Raw genomic sequence first — 20,865 nt, forward strand, 5'->3', positions numbered from 1 at the left:
CCCTCACCAAATCAGGATAGGCTAACAGGACATTAACCTGGAAGCCCCTGCCAAACTCTAAACAAGCTTACCTCACGAAATCCCCTCACCTTCAATCTAGGAAGCTTTCCAGTGTGCCCTTCAGAGTCGCATGAAGTTGCTGTCAGCCTGCTATACCCCACGCTCCCCCTGAACAGGTTTGTCTTCTGGGGGCAAGGTGGGTGAGTGCGTGGGGATAATTAAGGTTGCTATCTGGTCTCAAGGTTATTTTTCCAAGAGGGCAAGTCCAGCAAAGAGCTGACTCAGTGTCGCCGCCGAGAGGAGAGCTGCACTCAGACAAAACAAATCCCGGGGACAAAAAGTAGAAGTAAACAGGTTTTCATAGCAACACTGATATAATATGAGGCATTCTCTGACCTCGCCAATTGTTTTCTCTAAGTTACTGAATCCTCTCACCCCTTTTCGTCAGCCGGCCTCTGCTCTTCCTCACAATCACCACGCTTCCTCCTCGCACCACCCTCCTACAAAGGTGAGGGCAGACGGGCAGCTACAGACTCTTAGGTCCACTGCGGCCAGCTCCAGTCCTAGGGCTGTTGCCTAGATGTACATTTGACGCCGAAAAACCTAATCTCTCCCGTCTAATCTGTCTGGCTATATTGTGCCTCCAGGGGATGGCAGAACAGGTGAGGGCGGCTGGAGGGAACCAGTTCCCGGACTGTCTGAAAGGGCAAGGGCCGACGGCGCGACAAGTGGCGGGCCCCGAGCACTCGCTCTTCCAAAGATCACCTTGCTTTGACCTAGTTGAGCTGCGCAGGACCGAACCAAACAGGGCGGGGGAGAAGGGTGGGTGGGGCGGGGCCAGCGGTGGGCGGGGCCGCGAGCGCTATATTGCTGTGCTCGCCCTTCATTTGCCGACGCTTTCCAGCCGGAAGCGTCGGGGAGGCGTTGGCGGCGGCTACGGCAGCGGCGCACGTGGTGACGTGCGAAGGGGTGAGGCGCTAGCTGGCGGCAGCGGCGGGGGCAGTGTCTCCGGGACGCGCGTGGAGGTCGGTAGCTCGGGGCTGCTGGGCACAGTTTCGCTGCCTGCGGCTTCAGCGCCGCTGTGCCAGCGAGCGAGCGAGCGAGTCCCCGCGAATTTCCGGTGCGCTCCCCTTCCTCGCAGCCTCCGCGGGCTGTCCGCTCGTCTCCCCGCTCGGTCGCTCCCTCCTCGGTGGCCTCGAGGCGCTTTCCGTTGGGCCGATTCCCGCCCGCTTCCTCCTGCTCCCCTCTGAAGCTCCAGAGATGAGTTTTTCCATCTCTTCAGAGATGAATCAGGTAATACGCGCTGGTCCCATCGACGGTGGAGGAGGAAGAGGGCGCAGCCAGACTGCGAACTGGGGGATGGCGCGGGCGGCTGGGGTCAGGGTGTGAGGCGCGGAGCGGTGCCGGGTGCCGGGAGGAGGACGCCCCAAGCCGCGGCCGCTGCCTCCGTCGCCGTCGCTCTCTGGGGGCGAGGAGCCGCAGCCGAGCGGCCCTCGCGCTCCCGGTGCTGCTGTGGTTGCCGGATCGCGTTAGCGGCCAAGGGCGGGCGCGGGCCGCCTCGGAGAGCGCTGGAGTCGAGGAAGCAGGGCGTGAGGAACGAGAAGTTTTTGCACGAGGGGTCCTCGGGGACCTGGGTCAAGAGGCCGCGCGCGGGCCAGGGATGACCTCCCGGAAGGAGGGCGCGGGAATCTCCGTTCCTGCTGTCAGGAACCGATGCCTAGTGTTGGGGTCGGCCCGGGGTCTGGACTCTCTTCCATGAGCCTTCCCAGGACCCGGCGAGTGTGGGCGGGGAGCTGGCCCAGGGCCCCATCGGTACCCCGGGCCTGGGGTAGGGTGGCACCGCGCCCCTGATCGCCGTGGGCCGCGGGGTCCTTTGTTCCCGCTCCACGTTGCCCGCTTTTCTTGCCAAGCGCGGGGAGAAGGGGGCGGGAGGAGAGAGGAAGGGAGCGGCTGCCCTGACGTGTCGCGCTGAATGACTGCGGGGCTGGCCAATCCCGGGCGGGGGTGTGCAGAAGCTGGGCGCTCTGCCTCCCAGCCTTCGGAGTGGGCTCCCGCCCCGCCGCGCGGGGATGAAGGCCTGGGACTGCAGGACTCTCCAGTCACTCTGGGGCGCTCGCCACTTTGTTTTTGCCAAAGAAAATCGGCAGAGAGGTTTGCTCTTTTTCCGTCTTTCTGCGCATCTTGCAAAGGGACTCTGGTTGTAAGCTCATGATGGTAGGAAGGTAGCAGGCAGTATCAGATTGAGGATTGACCGTAGGGAAACTTGAACCACAAATACTTTAGATATAGATTTACTTTTTCCCCAATACAAAGTAGACAGATCTATTGTTTGAGGCCGCTGACGTTTCAAAAACTAGATAAATAGAAATCAGAGGCCTAAAGGGTTTATTTTTGTTTCCCTAATGTCTGTTGTCAGTCATAGAGGATTAGAACACCCTGGCGTCAAGCTGTTCTTTGAGAACTTGCGTGTGGTGATCTTCTGTCTAGTAGTAAATAACAACCCTGTAAGCATAGTACTACTCTAAACAGTTCAACAAGTACAGCATGGACTAGACTATCAGAGACAATATTTTCTTTTAATAATTGTAGCACTGGTGGTTGTTTAAGGATAACAGTATACTGATGAGTAGCTTTAGGCATAATCATGCCAAAACTTCTGTCTGAAAGATGCTGAAGGAGCAGTTATTCTTTGTATATCTGGAGATGAGGTGTACGCTGACTGTTTAGAATTGGATTGAGAATACTATAATTTAATACCAGCTGGCAGGCTACTCGTCAAATGTCTACAATTTGGTAGTGAGAGGTAAAACTGGACTAACATCACTGACCTAAAGGAGACCCAGAATGGTTTTTCCTCTGTGTTTTCCTAATAGATGAAACCTCTATCATTAGTTAATATTAATTTCTTAATTATCTTAATTTGCAGTTCTGTTTTTCTGGCTTTTCCCCCCAAAACAAAGTGTTCCAGGTTTTGGTTTTAGTTTTAAATTCGTGTCTTTTTTGGCTACTTATTGGGCTGGCCGAAAAGCTCATACGGGTGTTTCTTGTAAGAAGGTACAGAAAAATCCGAACGAACTTTTTGGCCACCCCAATACTTTGGAGTGGGGTTTTGTTTTTTCTTGATTGAAGGATATTTTAGGTGGCAATCGAATGTGTTTTGCAGATAAGTGTTGCGTGTTTTTTTTTTTTTTTTAATGCAAAATGTTTTCCTGTTGGGGAACTCTCTTAATCATTGATATTAAGATGAAGTACCCCTAAAAATCATTTCATTGACTTTTCAACAGTATGATTGCATAGTCAAATCTACAAGAAGGTTGGGGAGCCTCCTACCATGTGCTAGAGAGTGTAAATGGACGAATTAATGAATAAGGGAGGATTTCTGAGTTTTTGTTAGAACCACAGAAAGTACATGATTATATTTACTTGTAAACTTCAATTACCGCCTTGTAAATGATTTATAAACCGATCTGTCGCTCACTATCCTTACACTTTTCCTATCAACCTGGATGCCCAACAGGTACCTCAGCCTTATAATGTCCCAAAGCAAACTCCTCTTTTCCTTCCCAACTTTAAGCATGCAGCAAACTAAAAATGTCTCTATTATGCTTTTTGGAATTCTAATTTTGATATTGATGCCACATATCTACTCTAAAATATCCTTATTACCAGTTAGGATAAGCAAGGGTTATAAATAATTTCCCTGCATCCATGTTTTACCCATTCCTCCAGACCATCTCCTATATTTCTGCGAGTGTCCTATGCCTCTGTGCTAAAAATTCTGCTCTGTTTAAACCTTAATGTTGATCTCTTTTACTTCCTCGCCTACCGTTTACCATATGCATCCTGCAAACTACAGTCTATTTAAACAGAGATCTCTGCAGTTTCTGGAATATGTGTGCTTTCATACCTTTTTCCCCTTTTGTTTGCACTGTTTTCGCTGCTTGGTTTGTCTTTCTGATTGGTCTGTGGAGTGTTCAAGGCTGGGGAGTGGAGTTAACGCCATTGTGTCATGAGCATCCCATTCCAAACTGTGCCTGCCATATGTTTGGAGCCATACATGTTTGTGGGATATAAGAATTACAGAACAATGAGGTTAAAAGCATGGAGTGAGGGAGTGAGTTTGGTGAGTTTTGATATAGATGGATCGTTTCAGACATTGGGAATCTATAACTTCTGGTTTTTAAAAGATTCATTGACTTACTTTGTATTATAAAGTCTGTCCTTTAAAAATGGAGTTAGTTACTATTTTGTGAGTTGGCTACCCTCAAAAGATTGCCTTGAAACTTAAATAATACTTGTAATTTGCCTTGAGGTTTTAAGGATTCTTTGAAAGTTTGATAACATTTTATCTTGCTCTTACTGAAGGCCCAAGAAGAATTTGGGGGCAGGTCATATTGTGCCTGCATTTTTTACAGCTCCTTGATAAGGCTTACTGAATTGTATTTGGGTTCAGCTGATCTTTTGGCGGGCTGTGGTAACATGTGAACTTCTGGGTTTTACTGAAGCAATTTAATTACTCATTTATGAGTCGTCTGTATCCCTTTTCTTGCACTGGCCATATTAAGAAACTGAAGACTGTTTACCAGAATATATTGCATTTGATCTCAGTTTTAATTTTAAAAGTGGATTAGTCAAATGTGTTTTTTAAATATCAAATAAAATTCTAAATTTTATAATTTTATGTACGCCTGGGATGTTGGGGCTTTTGGTTTGGCTTTTCAGAGATAAAAAATTCTCCCCACATTTTTATTCCATCAGTTATTGAGCTTGAGTTTCATAGACCAAACTGAGATCTATGACTCTTTGGAATGGCTTAAAACTCAATTTGTCCACACTAACTTTAGTGAAAGTGAATGTGAACTTTGAAAGACATGGTTTTGCAGGCAGAAGTTGAGGTGACCTCCTCCAACTTGGGGGTGGGTGAGAGTAGGGGCATATAGTATATGAGGACGGTAATTAAATAAAGTTTGTTGCATTAACTTAAATGCCGAGTGGACTTGGGCTAGCTTTTAAAATCAAGTAGGGTTATACGGATCAGCAGACGTTAGAGATTAGGTTCATGTTAAGACCTTGCTGTACGAGAAAATCATCGAGTACTAATGTGGTAGCATTCACTCTGTGGCAAAACTAATAATATTGTACAAATTTGTATGGCAAGAGTTGCTCCAAAAATTCTCCAGTATTTTCTCCCAAAGGACTGAAGTGATTTTAACCATCCAGGTTTTTGTTGTTCTTGTTGTTTTCCAAAATAAATTTAAGGTAGAACTTTCAATTTATCAAATACACCCACAGAGATACTGTGAGTTTGGTTCTGGGCCACTGTGGTAAAGCGAGTCACGCCAATTTTTTGGTTTCTCAGTGCACATAAAAGTTATGTTTATACTCTACTGGAGTCTATTAAGTGTCCAAAGCATTATGTCTTTAAAAATAACATACATACCTTAATTTAAAAATACTTTATTGCTAAAAAATGCTGACCATCAGCTGGCAACTCAGGGTTGCCACAGACCGTCAATTTGCAAAAAAAAAAAAAAAAAAAAAAAAGGTAGTATTTGTGAAGCACAAAAAGTGAAGTGCAGTAAAACGAGATATGTCAATATATAGATGCCATTTTTATTCTTGGTAAGATCAAGGCTCGTTTACAAATAAATACTGAATAAAACTGGTCAAAGTTTAAAATACTTATAAATCTCCCTTTGTTTTTGGTTTTTCAGAGGGCATACATTTTAATCACATCCAACATAACTTGCATGGAGGGGTCCCCCCCTTTCACCCTTGCATAGATTTTCCCAACTTGAGCTAGGTCTTGGCTGAAAATGTTTGAAGGTTTCTTTTGGATAGTGTGTTCTCTCTGTACATAGAATTGTGTGTTACTTGGAAAACATTTGTTTTGTTAGAACTGGTTTGTTAAGAAAAGCTGAATTAACTAATCTGGATGCAAGTGTAGAGCAGAGGAAATCAATATTACATAAAGGTATGAAATAGTTTCATTGCAGGAGTAAGCATTGACAGTAGTCCCAACCTGAGTCAGAATACTCAGGTTTCCTTGAAATAAAACCTAAGCTATGGAGAAACCAGTGAAGGCATACGGGATACAGATTGTGCATGTGTTGCACTTAATACAATAGTTTGTTGAAATGGAACTGGACTAGCCTTCAAGTGGGTTCTGGGGTAAGGGACCATTCACATTAACATAATTGTTAGATTTAGAATTGTGGGCTTGATTGATATATAAGGAAAATACAGGTAATTTGAAGATGTCTGTTTTAAAACGTATGCACATCTTTCAAATAATTTCTTATTTAGTTCTGGTTTGCTGAATTAGTGGTGTAAGAGCTGTTCAGATGATTAAAAAATAAGTACCATCTGACTCTGACACTTTTAGTTAATGACATGTGAAAATGGGGGGAGGACTGAATGGGATTTCCCTCAAGATTTGATTTGAACCAGAATTCTTCTGTTGGTAGTTTATTACTGTATATAAGAAAAATGATCATACAGAGCACAGACATCAATATTTTCCTTTTTGTTTATTTAGTGCATTTCAACAAATTACTCATCTTTATATTCAGGCTTCTAGGCTAGTTGTTTTGGTGGGGGGAGATGGGAAGGATCCAAAGATAAAGAAAACAGAGGCTTTGCCTTCAAGAGGCCTTGAATCAAGGAAGATAAGCCAGAACAGTCCAGCTGGAAGATCACACACACACACACTTTCAGAGAGGGTTCAGTATGTGGAGGATGGGGAGAAACTACTCAGCTGAAGGGATTTGGCAGGGGCTCTGGAGGTAAGAGTTCAGCGGGCAGAGGTTGGGTTAAGGGTATTCCAAGAAAAGGAAACTTGAAGTTACAGAGGTGGGTAAGTACAGAGCACATTTTGGGAAACAGTATATCTGGTTTGACTGTAACATTGTATACATGTCGGGGAATAATGATGGTTGCTTGCTGGCTGGTAAAAACACAGACAGAACACATGTTTGTATATTAGTTGGACTCTAATAGTAAATAATATTAGAATTAACCAATATTTATAGTTTCCTCTAATTTTGTGCTTGTGTATCTCACTTAAATGGTAAAAGTTACTAGCTCCTTCTGGGGAGGGATTTTATTTTTTTTAATCACCTGAGTGGTTGCAGGTTAAATGAAAATGCTTATGTATAGTTGTATTTGTGTTATTTTCTGTATTGTGCCATTTACCTCAAAATGTCTTCAAGATCAGGACTTTGCATGATCTTATCTACCTAGATCAATGGCAGTCTTTGATCATTCTGAATATCCAACAATTGTCATTATTACAGATTATGATGCATGATTATCACAGAAGAAGTTCGTGTCTATAGCTTTAAAGGACTTGATTACATCATTTTCAAGCCTGATAGTTTTGGAATCACCATTAGAGCTTCAGACACCTCTGCCTTCACTTCAGCCACCTGTCTTCATACCTCAACGAAGCGCTGAGTTTCCTTTGTCCTTGGATTATTTAAAACACCCCGGAAATACATTTCTCACCAGTATAGTAGGTAAGTGGATAGTCAGTGCCCAGTGCACACATTTTTTTTTTCTGAAGACTGTGCCAAGTACACTAACAGCCTTTGATAATATTTTTAAAAGGCGAAGTCAGTAATATTCGTAGAAAAATTTTTTTTCCTATTTTTTCCTTTCTATAAACTATTTTAAACTTAAATGAATCAGTTACTTCAAACCGAAATCTTCTAGTACCACTTTTTAATGATGCATTTTGTGTAGCCATTAGTCACTTGTTCACAAGAAACGGTGACATGGAAAATTTTTTAAAGAACATACATTTCTATCTTGTATGTTTATGAGATAAGTAATTTAAAATATATGAAACTTGCAAAGGGAACAGAATTTTTAAAATATTTTTATTTTATTGGCGTATAGTTGATTTACAATGTTGTGTTAGTTTCAGGTGTACAGCAAAGTGATTCAGTTATACATATACATATACAGTTATACATATATTGATTCTTTTTTAGCTTCTTTTCTCACATAGGTTATCACAGAATATTGAGTAGAGCAAAGGGAACAGAATGTAAGTTAGTCTTATATATCAGTGAATAAAGGAATGACTGCAGCCCCAACCAAGGAATCTATATGTGATGACCACTTCACATCTTTCCAGGCTTTTCAGTTGCTTGTTATATGGGTTTGGGCAGGGCTGGGTTTACATTTTTTTTCCCCTTCACAACGAGTGTACTAATAGGAATAGAAACCTGGCCAAAATTGCTGGGACACCATAACACTACTGTATGAATCCTTGAAAAGACTTAGGACCAAAGTATAGGGGTACAAAGGCTTAGACGTTCAGTGCCAGTGGTGTTTTAGCAATGTTTTTGTATGATAAAATTTTTATGTGTTGTTGATAGGATGAAATTTGAAAATTAAAGATACTGCATTACTCTTTAAAATGTTATAAAAATCACCATTCATAAGTAAAAGTAACTTGGCTTTCTTTCTGCCCTTTAGCCAAATTATAAGGAAAAATGATTCCCAATGGATATTTAATGTTTGAAGACGAAAATTTCATTGAGTCTTCTGTTGCCAAATTAAATGCCCTGAGGAAAAGTGGCCAGTTCTGTGATGTTCGACTTCAGGTATTTAAAACGTAATTGGAAACTTACAGAATTGATCTTTCATTACTAAAAACCATATGTTCTTGGATTGGCTTGTTTTGTTTTTCATAGGAGGCATTTAATGAAATAAGTTTAAAAAAGAATGATTTACCCAGAAATGTAAGATGAAGGATACGATGTAGTAATTAGCTAGAGAAATACATAGTCCACAATGCTGCTAATGTGAATTCCTCACTTTGCAGGTCTGTGGCCATGAGATGTTAGCTCACAGAGCAGTCCTGGCTTGCTGCAGTCCCTATTTATTTGAAATCTTTAATAATGATAGTGATCCTCATCGAGTTTCTCATGTTAAGTTTGATGATCTCAATCCGGAAGCTGTGGAAGTCTTGTTGAATTATGCCTACACTGCTCAGTAAGTTCTCTGAAGTACATCATATAACTAGGGAATGAAATTCCAAGTCCCTCTAAATTTATTTAAATTAAGTATCTGTGTTTCAAGGCCTTGGTATGATAAATGATAAAGAACCTTTTTTCTAATAGGTTGAAAGCCGATAAGGAATTAGTTAAAGACGTTTATTCTGCAGCAAAAAAGCTGAAGATGGACCGAGTAAAGCAGGTAGAGTAACAGAAGTAATATACAAGGAGTACTGTTACTAGGGGGTCTTATTTTATATGATTAGTGTGTACAATTTGTTATAAGACATCTGTTGGACTCAAGAACTTGGAAATGTCCCTTTTTTTCCCCTGGAGAACCGAATATGTATGTAATTTTAACTGTTTAGCCAATGTAACACAGCAGGGTCACACTTCCTCTCAGATAATTCAACCTACAATCTTGCTCTTTCAATAGTCTTCTCTGGCAGGGTAAGTCTTGATTTTCTCAGTTAATCATATAACTCATATCCTTAATTCTCCGTTCTTCTACACTTCTCGGTTGTTCTTTAGAAGTGTTCTTTCTAGAATTTAATGCCACTGAGAAGTGCTTAATAATTTACAGGGAAAAAGGCATTTAATCCTCTAATGTGGGAGTCACAAAACTGCAGGCCTGAGGCCAGCTGCCTGTTTTTATAACATCTTATTGTAACATAGCTTTCATTTACACACGGTCTATGGCTGCTTTCCACCTGCCGTGACAGAGTTGAGTAGTTGTGAGAAAGTACAGCCCACAAGCCTAAAAACTTACTGTCTGGCCCTTTGAGAAGAAGTTTGCTAACCCCCTCACTCTACTTAAAAATCCTTTTGTGGTCATAGCACGCGTCCCTCAGGTTAGAATTCCAGGCTCTCCCTAATATAGTTGCTATTCTTCCAAAACTATTTCCTGATTGTCTTATCTTTTTTTCTGGCCAAACTAAATGGTTGCAGCATCTTCCCTAGTTCCTATGTGCATTCAACGTCATCTCCCCTGTAGAGCCCCATTCAGATTACTGCCTTTATGAAGCCTTATCTATCATTCTAGTTGGAAATACTTGTCCGAACATTTCATGTGCATTTTCATAGCATTTCAGTTTGTTGCATTTTTCCTTAAACATCCTATGTATTTGAATGGCATTCTTTGATGTTTATCGTTTGTATACATGTATTCTTCCTACTGTTAAACTTGTTCTAAGGCAGTGATTTTTGGTTAATCTTTATATATTCACATAGTGCTTACACACTGAGTATTAAATATTTGTTAAATAAAATGTATGTAAATGTTGGCACTCGTGTATTTCTTTTCCAAGGTTTGTGGTGATTATTTACTATCTAGAATGGATGTTACCAGCTGCATCTCTTACCGAAATTTTGCAAGTTGTATGGGAGACTCCCGTTTGTTGAATAAGGTTGATGCTTATATTCAGGAGCATTTGTTACAAATTTCAGAAGAGGAAGAGTTTCTTAAACTTCCACGGCTAAAGGTAAAATCTATAAAGATGAAAGATGTAAAGGTTAAATAAAGAGATACATACTACTTAGTTCCAGGAATGTAATCTTTCTCCATGTTTCAAGCAAGTGAGTAATGGTTATGAAAAAGACAATACATTGAAACCATACGGTTATTTTTAGCAGTGTAATGGTTTTCTGCCTACCAGTTTGTTTACTTTCTTTTCTTTTTCTTCTCTTTTTTTTTTTTTGGCTACTGGTTTCCGTAAAAATTAGAGTAAACGTATGGAGTACAGTTGGGCATCTATGACCGCTTTATTATGAAATTGAGAATTAGAGACTCAACACTGATCCGTGTGTCTTTGTTTTTTCCCAACTCTAGTTGGAGGTAATGCTTGAAGATAATGTTTGCTTGCCCAGCAATGGCAAATTGTACACAAAGGTAATCAACTGGGTGCAGCGTAGCATCTGGGAGAATGGAGACAGTCTGGAAGAGCTGATGGAAGAGGTTAGTTTTAAAGTAAATGGGATTCAACAATTATTAAAAATTATTTTGCTATAACATGAAGGATTCCCTTTCACTTTTATTTTATAACCATGACCCTAAAGAATTTAAATTTTGCTATAGGTACCCCTAAGCTGAGAAACAGGGGGGGTGTCCAGGTGAGCTGAATGAACTGTTCAGTTTGGTCTTCTGCTTTTCTTTTTTTATTTCTTTGCTTATTATGTGCTGTTAACTTTCTTTAAAGTAGCATGTAATTTGCTTTAGAAATGGGAGGTGGTACTGAAATTTTCTGTAGATTCTTAATTTTTCTTCACAGGTTTTTGCTTTAAATTGACAAGTAGGTAAAAGCTTCTAATGGTTGTTCCTCCCCATTGATTTATCTCCCCATAGGTTTATTAACAAAACTAGGATACCCAAGACTGAAGAAACAAGAAGAATCCTCAAGTGTATTGACACGTAAAGAAGCAGCAGTCCTGCCCCAGTTCTCCTAAGAAAAATCCGCTGTGGGCAGAGAACGATGATGATTTAATGGTGTTTACTCCTTTACAGGATTCTTATCTTTAAAGCTTTGTGTTTTTCAATGGTGTTGTTCATACATATAGTCACTCACTTAACTTGGGCTACTTTTTGAAAAGCGCACAAGAAAAAATTGACGGAGAAATGGTGGGAATTAAACATGCAGATGGAACAGTGGAGTGACCTTGAGTTTATCCCTCCACTTAAGCCTTTCGGATTCACTAAAGGCTTACCAAACCTGTTAGGCCTTTAAAAACACAGTTATCATTATGCTCTAAAAAGGCTAACAGGTGATTTTTAAATTCTATATGGTTTCCCACTTGAAAATCAGATGCATTAGCCATATGTTTGCATCTGTTAAGGGAGGTGTCTCTGTAGCTTGTTTGAATTTTTGCACTTGTTTTTTATCTGTTTTTCTTGACACTGCTTGCGCAGGACAGAAATATGTTTATGCACATTAGACCACTTACTCTTCAAAGGTGTAAACCAAGTATTTTATTATAAATATGTATATTCTTTAAGAGCCTATATATTGTACTAGTGCCTTTTTTTCTTAATGCTGTACCATAGAAGCTATGAAAAAACGAAGATTTCTTTCAAGCCAACCAAGCCAAGGACTCTTCAGCCAGTATTAGAAGATTCTGTATCTTATTTTTGTTTTTTAAATTTTTACCACCATGACATGTATTTTCTTTACTTTGGGATCCTGCCAGAGTAAGATGTCAAGAAGCTCAAGAAGCACACTGGAGGTTACCTTGAGGCGTTTGTGTGATCTGCATACTAGTGGAGTAGCCCTGGAGACAGTAGCCACATGGGTGTTCTGTTGCTGTTTTGCAGGTTCAAACCTTGTACTACTCAGCTGATCACAAGCTGCTTGATGGGAACCTACTAGATGGACAGGCTGAGGTGTTTGGCAGTGATGATGACCACATTCAGTTTGTGCAGGTATACATTGCACATCTGAGGTAACCTCAGGTTAAAGTTTGCTTAGAGCATTTTATAGTAGACTGAAATTTTCCTTTAATAAAGGAAAGTGGAAGAACTTCATTGGTATAACTGGACAGAAACATTTGTGGGAGAAAACAAGCATACTTTTCATACCATTACTACCATTTTTGCCACATAGAAAGAAATTAACGAGAACAAAGTAGGAAACCCCACTTAGATTTTTTTCTCAATCAAATAGGATTTACAAGTAGTAAGAAAAAGGGCCAATAAGATGAAGCAAAATAGAAATTATTTGTTATTTTGGTCAGATTATAAAAAATAGTTGTTTGTAATGGGAATGACTGTTAGACCCAATTTTTAAAAAAAAATCTCAGGTATAAACTTTTTTAGTTTATGGATAAATAACGTTAGAGAAAAGAATGCAAATCATAGATGTCACATAGTGAACCCACTGGTTTAAACACTACCTGGGTCAAGAAGAGAATTCTAGCATTCTGGAAGCCTTCCTCTTGCCCCCTTCCCAGTCACTGCCCTACACTACCCCAAAGGAAGCCATTATATCCCAACTTCTGAAGCATTAGATTAGTTTGCCTGTGTTTGAAATTTATGTAAATGGTTATACAATATGTATTCTTTGTGTTTGGCCTTTAGCTCAACATTGTATTTGTCAGGGATAACTATAAAGTAGGCTGAGTCGACCCAAGTTAATGGGTGTTTTCCTTTAATAATTAGAAGGTAAATGATAGACTCAGAAATAACGTGTATGGTGATACTATCAGGTGTTCTGTGTCAATAGTGGCTGAATATTTTTATTTTCACAAAAAGCTTTTGGGGCTGAGTTAGTTGAGAATTTTGTTCATGTTTGTGCATTTTGAACACTGAGGATATTTTCCCTCTTATCTCTAAACATCTCTAAACTGTAAGTTAATGGTTTTTTAAAGTACTCTTTCAACAAGCAGTGGTTGAGTGCCTGATAAGTGGCAGGCCGTGATGTTAGGTAAGAGGGCCCAAAAATGCATAAGAGACAGTTTCTGCTTCCAGGACGTTACAGGAGTAGGTAAAACAGAACAGACTTATACAAATTACCTACGGAAGACATTAAGGGGAGGGTGGAACCAAAAGGAGAAAAACTAGGGAAATTTCACAAAGGAGGCAACATTTGAGCCATCTGAGGATGTGGAAGAGTTTGCATAGCAGATAGAGGTGTGTCAGATAGCAAAGGATACCTGTGAAAGGATGATACTCTTGGAATTGCAGGTCACATGACGGGGAGAGTAGGTAAATAACCTCTGATCGGGGATCATACTTTATTCTACAAGTAGTGTGGGACTTTCAAAGAATTTTAGACAAGGGAGTAGAGTGATCTGAACAGATATATTTCACAACTTTAATAATAGTGAAAAACTGGGCAAGAGTCCAACAATAGGGGGATTGGTTAAATTATGGTATTTCCATACAGCAGAGATCTATATGTTCATCATCATATTTTAGACAGATAGTTAACTATCAGGCGGCAGTCTCTGGGTCATGGGATTCCAGCTGATTTGAGGGGTTTTTTTGTTTGTTTGTTTGTTTGTTTTACTTTACTAAATGCATTGAACCCTTCTATTTTTATGACCAGGTACAGAGGGTAGATTAAAGCTTGTGAGACCAATTTGTAGACTATTACAAGCAGTAGTTCAGGTGAAAAGATGAGGGCTTGATCTAAGGACGAGAAGGGGAAAGGGTGGACTCTAGACATTTATAGTTACAAAGGTCCTTAGTGATTGTTTAGATTAGGAAAATTAAGGAAACGAAGAATTTGAGGGTGAGTAGGATTCTGACCTGTGTGACTTATTCCAGGGAAGTGCCATGAATAGAGATGATGAAGTAAAAAGGATGAGGAAACACACTAAGCTTCAGGAAGAGAAAAAGTTGAGAAGGCACCATTGGAATCAAATTGTGTTGTACAAGCTAGCTAACATAGGAGAAGAAAGTTTGAAGGAGGACTAGATTGTTAACTGTGTCCAGTCATCCTCTGGGAGGTCATGTAAAAGAAGATAAGGGATATCTCTTCTACATTGGTTTTAGGAAGCCACTTTGTAACCTTTAGTGGGTATAATTTCCAGAGAGCATTAAGGTTAAGAAACGCTTAGCTTGAGAAGTGATGGTGGCTGAAAAAGAAAGAGCTACCAGGGACCACCCCTTGGGGAGGTCAGAGGCAAAGAAAGTGTGGGCCAGTGGGTGGGCTGAGTGGGAGGAGTTGATAGGGTAAAGTTTGAAAATAAAGGAGAGTAAAGAATTAGGTTTGAAAATGTTCTGGAAGGAACATAAAAGAGTTAACCAGCATTTCTATATAAGGCTTGTTAGTTACATAACACTAAGTAGTCTTCATTATTACTGTGCTTTTTTTTTCACATTTGATTTTCTCTCAATTAAAGCCATACATTAGAACAGTTTTCTTACTACAGTAAAAGCTCTTAATCAAGCATCATCAACTTGTGTTACTTTGGATCCCTTCTTCCCACAGATTGGGATAGGGTTTTATGTACCTTGTAATTCGTAGTGGCACAGGACACACAGACTATCATAGCATGAAAGAGTGGCTTTATACTCAGAATTCCTAATCCTTATTTTTCTTGCATTGCCTTAGGCAATGCATATTTTCTCTCTTATTTTCAGTATTTTTACCTATAAAATGGAGAGATATATTGCCCTTACTGGATTAAAAGAGACAGTGTGAATAAAGTGCCTAATAATACCTAGGTATATAATAAATGTCTAAATGGAATGTAATTATAACCATTAGCATGGTACATTCTCCTTTTCTCAAAATAGCCTACTTAAGCTATGACCACATTTGCTGAATTGCTTACACCAAACTTGATAGTTTTTTCACAGCTTCAAGTAGCTACCAAAATCTTTTTCTCTATTGTTTCATGGCCTTTTTCTTCCACTCGAAACAGAAATTTCCATTAGAGATTCTATCTACCCATGAGGCTGTGGCCCTGGGGATCAAAATAAGTGGATGAGCAAACTTGGCCAGGTACTGAAGGTGGTACCTATTCATTCAGCAGGCAGTTCCTACCAGGGTAATCTTGACTCTTCTAATGCCATGTGATCATATCCTTTGGAAGTGTCAAGAGCTAAAGTAATTGGAAGAAAACCATCAAAGGGAACTCATACACGAGGGCACAATGTAATCTTCTCACAGCCATTTGAAAATTTGCAGCTTTGCCCATTTCTCCCTCTTTTATGTTCTCGTGTATTCCTTTAAAAATGTTTGGTTCTTTTAGTATTATTGCTTCATTAATTTCTGATTACCATTTTTACTTCTGTGTTTTGATGTCGTTTTACTTGTCTAGAAAACCACTCTATAATACCTTTAAGGTAATCCTAAAGAAATATACTTGTAAATATTTCTTGTAATTGCCACTTTTTTTCCTGTAAAATAACTTTCAGAGAGATTGGATGGATATATGTCTGCTAATATGAAGGATACCAGTACATATGATTTAGTTAAGTTTCACAGTTTCATGGAGATAGTGGGTTAAATGTATTCTCTCAGTTAATTCATGGTGTTTTAGATTTATAACATTTTGGAAGATTCTATACTTAATATAAAGACTATGTGGATTATGAAGGAGGAGGTTCCATTTTTTCCTCCCTTGACTATTCTGATACTTGACCCACAACATGTTTTTTTAATTGTTGAACTTGAACTTTTTCTTGACCAGGGTAGGTGTAGTTGTTTCCTTATTAAGTGGAGATGGAAGAATGCCAGTGATGTGTGTCAGTCAGAAAGTGTTGTTTTGTGTTAAATCTAGGTGTGCTATAAATGTCATGCATAAGTGCAGGGTACTAAGGGTTTTCTCAGTGTTGTGGAATAGCTCAGGAGCAAAGGTACACCAGGTATGGTCTTTGGCTAGGTTTCTGTAGCTGCCTTTTGATTTTGCAGAAAAAGCCACCACGTGAGAATGGCCATAAGCAGATAAGTAGCAGTTCCATTGGATGTCTCTCTTCTCCAAATGCTACAATACAAAGCCCTAAGCACGAGTGGAAAATCGTTGCTTCGGAAAAGACTTCAAGTAAGTGTATTACACTTGTCAGATTGCCTTCAATTTATTTCTTTTTTAAGGAGTTTTTTGTTTGTTTTTAATTTATTTATTTTATTTATTTTTGGGGGGCTGTGTTGGGTCTTTGTTGCTGTGCATGGGCTTTCTCTAGTTGTGTCCAGCGGGGGCTACTCTTCGTTGCGGTGCGCAGGCTTCTCATTGCAGTGGCTTCTCTTGTTGAGGAGCACAGGCTCTAGGCGCGCCAGCTTCAGTAGTTGTGGCGCACGGGCTTAGTTGCTCCGCGGCATGTGGGATCTTCCTGGACCAGGGATCGGACCCATGTCCCCTGCATTGGCAGGCAGATTCTTAACCATTGCGCCACCAGGGAAGCCCTAAGAAGGAGTTTTAAGTGGAACCATATAATACTTCTAAATTGATTGAGGAAAAAACTCAGAAGCAACTAAATTTGGAAAAGAGTAGCAGGTCATCCCGTCTGGAATCTGGAGTCCAATTCAGGATCACACAGCAACCAGAAGTAATAAAAATTGCATCTTTAAACGTGGAACTCTTGTGCTTACAGATAACACTTACTTGTGCCTGGCTGTGCTGGATGGTATCTTCTGTGTCATTTTCCTTCATGGGCGAAACAGCCCACAGAGCTCACCAACAAGTACTCCAAAACTCATTAAAAGTTTAAGCTTTGAGATGCAACCAGATGAGTTAGTAGAAAAGCCCATGTCTCCTATGCAGTACGCACGATCTGGTCTGGGGACAGCAGAGATGAATGGCAAACTCATAGCTGCAGGTAAGAATAGAAGGATAAGTGACTTATCAGAAACCTTCAACTGGCTAAGCCTCTGTAAGTGGACATTTATGCTTGCTTGTGACATGCAAACTTTGGAAGACAGGGTTTGTTTAATATGCCTTCTTCTGTGGCATTCCACTTTACCACGTTCTAAGAAGACAGAAATAAAAAGTCAGTACTATAGTATTGCCTAGCCTTCAAGTTAATGTCTATCTCTAATTCTTAAAAAACTATGAAGTGGGTAATTGTTCTCTCCTAATTTTCAAGTCAAGACTAAGCAATTTACTTACGCTCATAATTTTGTCATTCAGCTATTACAAGCACTTAGTTAAAACATCAACTAATGTGGCCTTATTAAGTTTGTGGACAAAGATTCTTTTTCTCATTTGTACAGATTACTTAAACCATTCTAGACCAGAAACCCTGGTCCAGTTTAATATTTTAAACATAACTCTTTGTGGTTCTTGTACCAGGTGGCTATAACAGAGAGGAGTGTCTTCGAACAGTTGAATGCTATGATCCACATACAGATCATTGGTCCTTTCTTGCTCCCATGAGGACACCAAGAGCCCGATTTCAAATGGCCGTACTCATGGTAAGTGCACTATATTGCAGGAAGAAGCAGCCCACATTTAGCTTTTTCTAAGAACTTGAGAATGGCAGAAATATTAATCTCTCGCTTTTGGCATAGGGCCAGCTCTATGTGGTCGGTGGATCAAATGGCCACTCAGATGACCTGAGATGTGGAGAGGTGTATGATCCAAACATAGATGACTGGACTCCTATTCCAGAATTGAGAACTAACCGTTGTAATGCAGGTAATACTTCTCTGCTGAGATCATCAGTATTTAAGTATGATAATTAAGTTATCAATTTATAACCTTATTTTATACTCACATAGGAGTGTGTGCTCTGAACGGGAAATTATACATCGTTGGTGGCTCAGATCCATATGGTCAAAAAGGACTGAAAAATTGTGATGTATTTGATCCTATAACAAAGTCATGGACCAGCTGTGCTCCTCTTAACATTCGTAAGTTGATTTTTTTTTTTTTTAAAGACCTCTGAATCAACGGTATGTGTAGTGCACACTTACAGTTTTGGGAGACAGAATAATAATTTTGGTTTGACTTGATTTTATAGGTAGACACCAGTCTGCAGTCTGTGAGCTTGGTGGTTATTTGTACATAATTGGAGGCGCAGAGTCTTGGAATTGTCTGAACACAGTAGAACGTTATAATCCTGAAAATAACACCTGGACTTTAATTGCATCCATGAATGTGGCTAGGCGAGGAGCTGGAGTGGCTGTTCTCGGCGGTGAGTGTTGGGACTTGCAGAGTTGAGGAGTAGGCAGTAGCAAGAGTCTGTTCTAAAATTCCAAGAGAATGGCAGTGATAACTATCCGCTTGTGTAATGAAGGATTCAGAAGTAGCCTTCTCTTCTGACGCAGTGGGGATTGGTGGTTTGTCTTTTAGAAATGTCTTTTCTAATCACTCAGTACTGGATATACAACATAAATATATTAATTCATCTTCTTCCATAAATCATACTCATAATGCATCATCTTGGAATTTGAGTTTGTTTCTTTAGAGCAAGAATTTTTAAAAATTTGATTTGTAAAACAAAAGAAATGCAAATCATCTAAATCTAGTCTTTTCTAATTGTCTACTCCATGCCTAATTGGAAGCAAAATTTTTAGATTTTTAACAAGTGTTTCCAAATCATCATATATAGACACAGCTTTCTTTTCACATCCATTTTATGGATTTACATAATGTTTAATTACATAATTACAGTAATGAATTCAGTTAGAATTGTTTTTAGAACAAAGCTTGTGGCTCAACTGGCAAGAGCCTAAGTGTGTAGGCACGCCAGTAAGTAGCCTGCTGGCCTGCAACCTCTGGCCTACTATGAGCCTTGTCGGTTCTTTTATGGGTAAGTACATGGATGCAGGTAGGCTAAGTGACAATCAGATGAGAAAATAATGAATTCGAGAATCCCTAATAAGGTTTTTCCTTAAGCTCCAGAGAATATTTAATGCTAACATTTTGTCTGAAAATAATTTAACTGTTAACTGCCCTGCATGTATATTTGAAAATAGTCATAGTTCAGTCTGTTTCCAAGAAGAAATTTCCATGCCAAAATCATTTTATATAGTTTGAGAGCCCTAGAAAATGTTCAGTTATCTGAAACCTGCTTTCCTGTAACTTATTTTGAATCTTAGTTCTTATGCACTGGACTAATAACAAAACTTCCAGTGCACAGAACTACTCTGGTTTGCCACTTACTAGTTGCATCTCTAGGCAAGTTGTCCAACTTCTTTATTCATCATTTCTTCACCTGTGAAATGGCAGTAATAGAAACAACCACAGAGAATTGTTGTGAGAATTGCACTGTAGTTAGATGGTGCCTCCCTTCCTTTAAATTGCCTGACTTACACATACAAACAGGTTCTTTACAATTCTATTCCATTTGTATCCCCAGCTTCTAGGGAGTGCTTGCCACATTGGTAGGCATTCAATACATCCTTTCTGACAGAACGAACAGGCTTTTCTACCAAGAACCACTGTTTTAGCAAAAGACCAATTTAAGGGTTTCTTTCTTAGCCTCTCTAGATTAATCTTGTCTCTTTTCTCTTTTAGGAAAACTGTTTGTAGGTGGTGGCTTTGATGGTTCTCATGCCATCAGTTGTGTGGAGATGTATGATCCAACTAGAAATGAATGGAAGATGATGGGAAACATGACTTCACCAAGGAGCAATGCTGGGATTACAACTGTAGGGAACACCATTTATGCAGTGGGAGGATTTGATGGCAATGAATTTCTGAATACGGTGGAAGTCTATAACCTTGAGTCAAATGAGTGGAGCCCCTATACCAAGATTTTCCAGTTTTAACAAATTGAAGACCCTTTCAAACTAACAGGCTTAGTGATGTAATTGTGTTAGGTAGAGGTACACTTGTGAATAAGGAGGGTGGGTGGGTATAGATGTTGCTAACAGCAACACAAAGCTTTTGCATATTGCATATTATTAAACATGCTGTACATTTTGTGTTTATTGGGAAAGGAATGCAAAGATGAAGGTCTGTTTTGTGTATTTTTAGGGCTACTTTGGTTATTTTACTTTTTTGGAAGTTGATATTGTAAAAGAATAAACCAAGAATTGATTGGGCACATCATTGCAAGAAGTCCCCTCTCCTCCACATTTGTTTGCCAATTTGCACATTAAATGACTCTTCCCTCAAATGTGTATTATGGGGCAAGAGAGGTAGGGTTTTAAGATATAGGCAGTTGGGTTTTTTAAAGGCCCTTTTTCAATAACTGGAACACTCTATAACAAAGAGACTTATTTAACTAGATGACAATGACTATTTTTGTTTTTGTTAAAAGAAAGCTTACATGCCTACCGAGGTTTAATCTTTTATGATGGCCTTTTTATAACTTTTTGTATTCTCAGCAGAGTGCTTTACCTGTTGAAGTAAAATGTGGCAGGTTCAAATTACTGAAGCAGAGTGGCAGTCTTAAAAGTATGCAGTGAGGTGTTTTATACGCTCAGAATGCAAGCTTCAGAGAGCTCTTGCCTCAGCTACAATTTTTTTTGTTGTT

At 39.7% G+C, this 20,865-nt stretch overlaps 1 protein-coding gene and 1 long non-coding RNA gene across 11 annotated transcripts in view; one reads left to right on the plus strand and one right to left on the minus strand.

Moving 5' to 3' along the window:
* LOC309666435 overlaps nucleotides 1-728 on the minus strand; it is a 53,473-nt gene extending 52,745 nt beyond the window's left edge. For 5 of the 6 annotated variants that reach the window (XR_014267096.1, XR_014267097.1, XR_014267098.1 and 2 more), the window contains exon 1: nucleotides 90-728. This is a non-coding gene — a long non-coding RNA (uncharacterized lncRNA). Of the gene's footprint in view, nucleotides 1-71 lie in introns of all 6 variants that reach the window. The other variant, XR_014267101.1, reaches the window with a different exon arrangement.
* A 169-nt stretch (nucleotides 729-897) lies between these two features.
* On the plus strand, nucleotides 898-20,438 carry IVNS1ABP (influenza virus NS1A binding protein). Of its 5 annotated transcripts, none has more exons than XM_082473117.1 (15): nucleotides 898-1,293; nucleotides 7,296-7,517; nucleotides 8,485-8,612; nucleotides 8,834-9,003; nucleotides 9,132-9,207; nucleotides 10,313-10,486; nucleotides 10,834-10,959; nucleotides 12,310-12,417; nucleotides 16,358-16,487; nucleotides 17,035-17,259; nucleotides 17,733-17,854; nucleotides 17,951-18,077; nucleotides 18,161-18,292; nucleotides 18,403-18,576; nucleotides 19,902-20,438. In XM_082473117.1, the coding sequence occupies exons 3-15, from the start codon at nucleotides 8,502-8,504 to the stop codon at nucleotides 20,153-20,155; spliced, it is 1,929 nt and encodes a 642-aa protein (XP_082329243.1). In that variant the 5' UTR covers nucleotides 898-1,293; nucleotides 7,296-7,517; nucleotides 8,485-8,501; the 3' UTR covers nucleotides 20,156-20,438. The 5 variants fall into 5 exon arrangements, with proteins under 5 accessions (XP_082329243.1, XP_082329244.1, XP_082329245.1 ...); XM_082473118.1 differs by having other exon boundaries at nucleotides 898-1,025; XM_082473119.1 differs by lacking the exons at nucleotides 10,313-10,486; nucleotides 10,834-10,959.
* Nucleotides 20,439-20,865: the final 427 nt, after the last annotated feature.

Source organism: Balaenoptera physalus (genome assembly GCF_965194825.1).
Source record: "Balaenoptera physalus genome assembly, chromosome: 1".
NCBI lineage: Eukaryota > Metazoa > Chordata > Mammalia > Artiodactyla > Balaenopteridae > Balaenoptera > Balaenoptera physalus.

Bases quoted from the DNA above. Each gene is read 5' to 3' on its own strand.
- IVNS1ABP (XM_082473117.1), top strand. From the start codon at position 8,502: ATGATTCCCAATGGATATTTAATGTTTGAAGACGAAAATTTCATTGAG. The intron at 9,004-9,131 runs GTAAGTTCTCTG...TTTTTCTAATAG, and splicing joins AATTATGCCTACACTGCTCA to GTTGAAAGCCGATAAGGAAT. The intron at 10,960-12,309 runs GTTAGTTTTAAA...GCTGTTTTGCAG, and splicing joins TGGAAGAGCTGATGGAAGAG to GTTCAAACCTTGTACTACTC.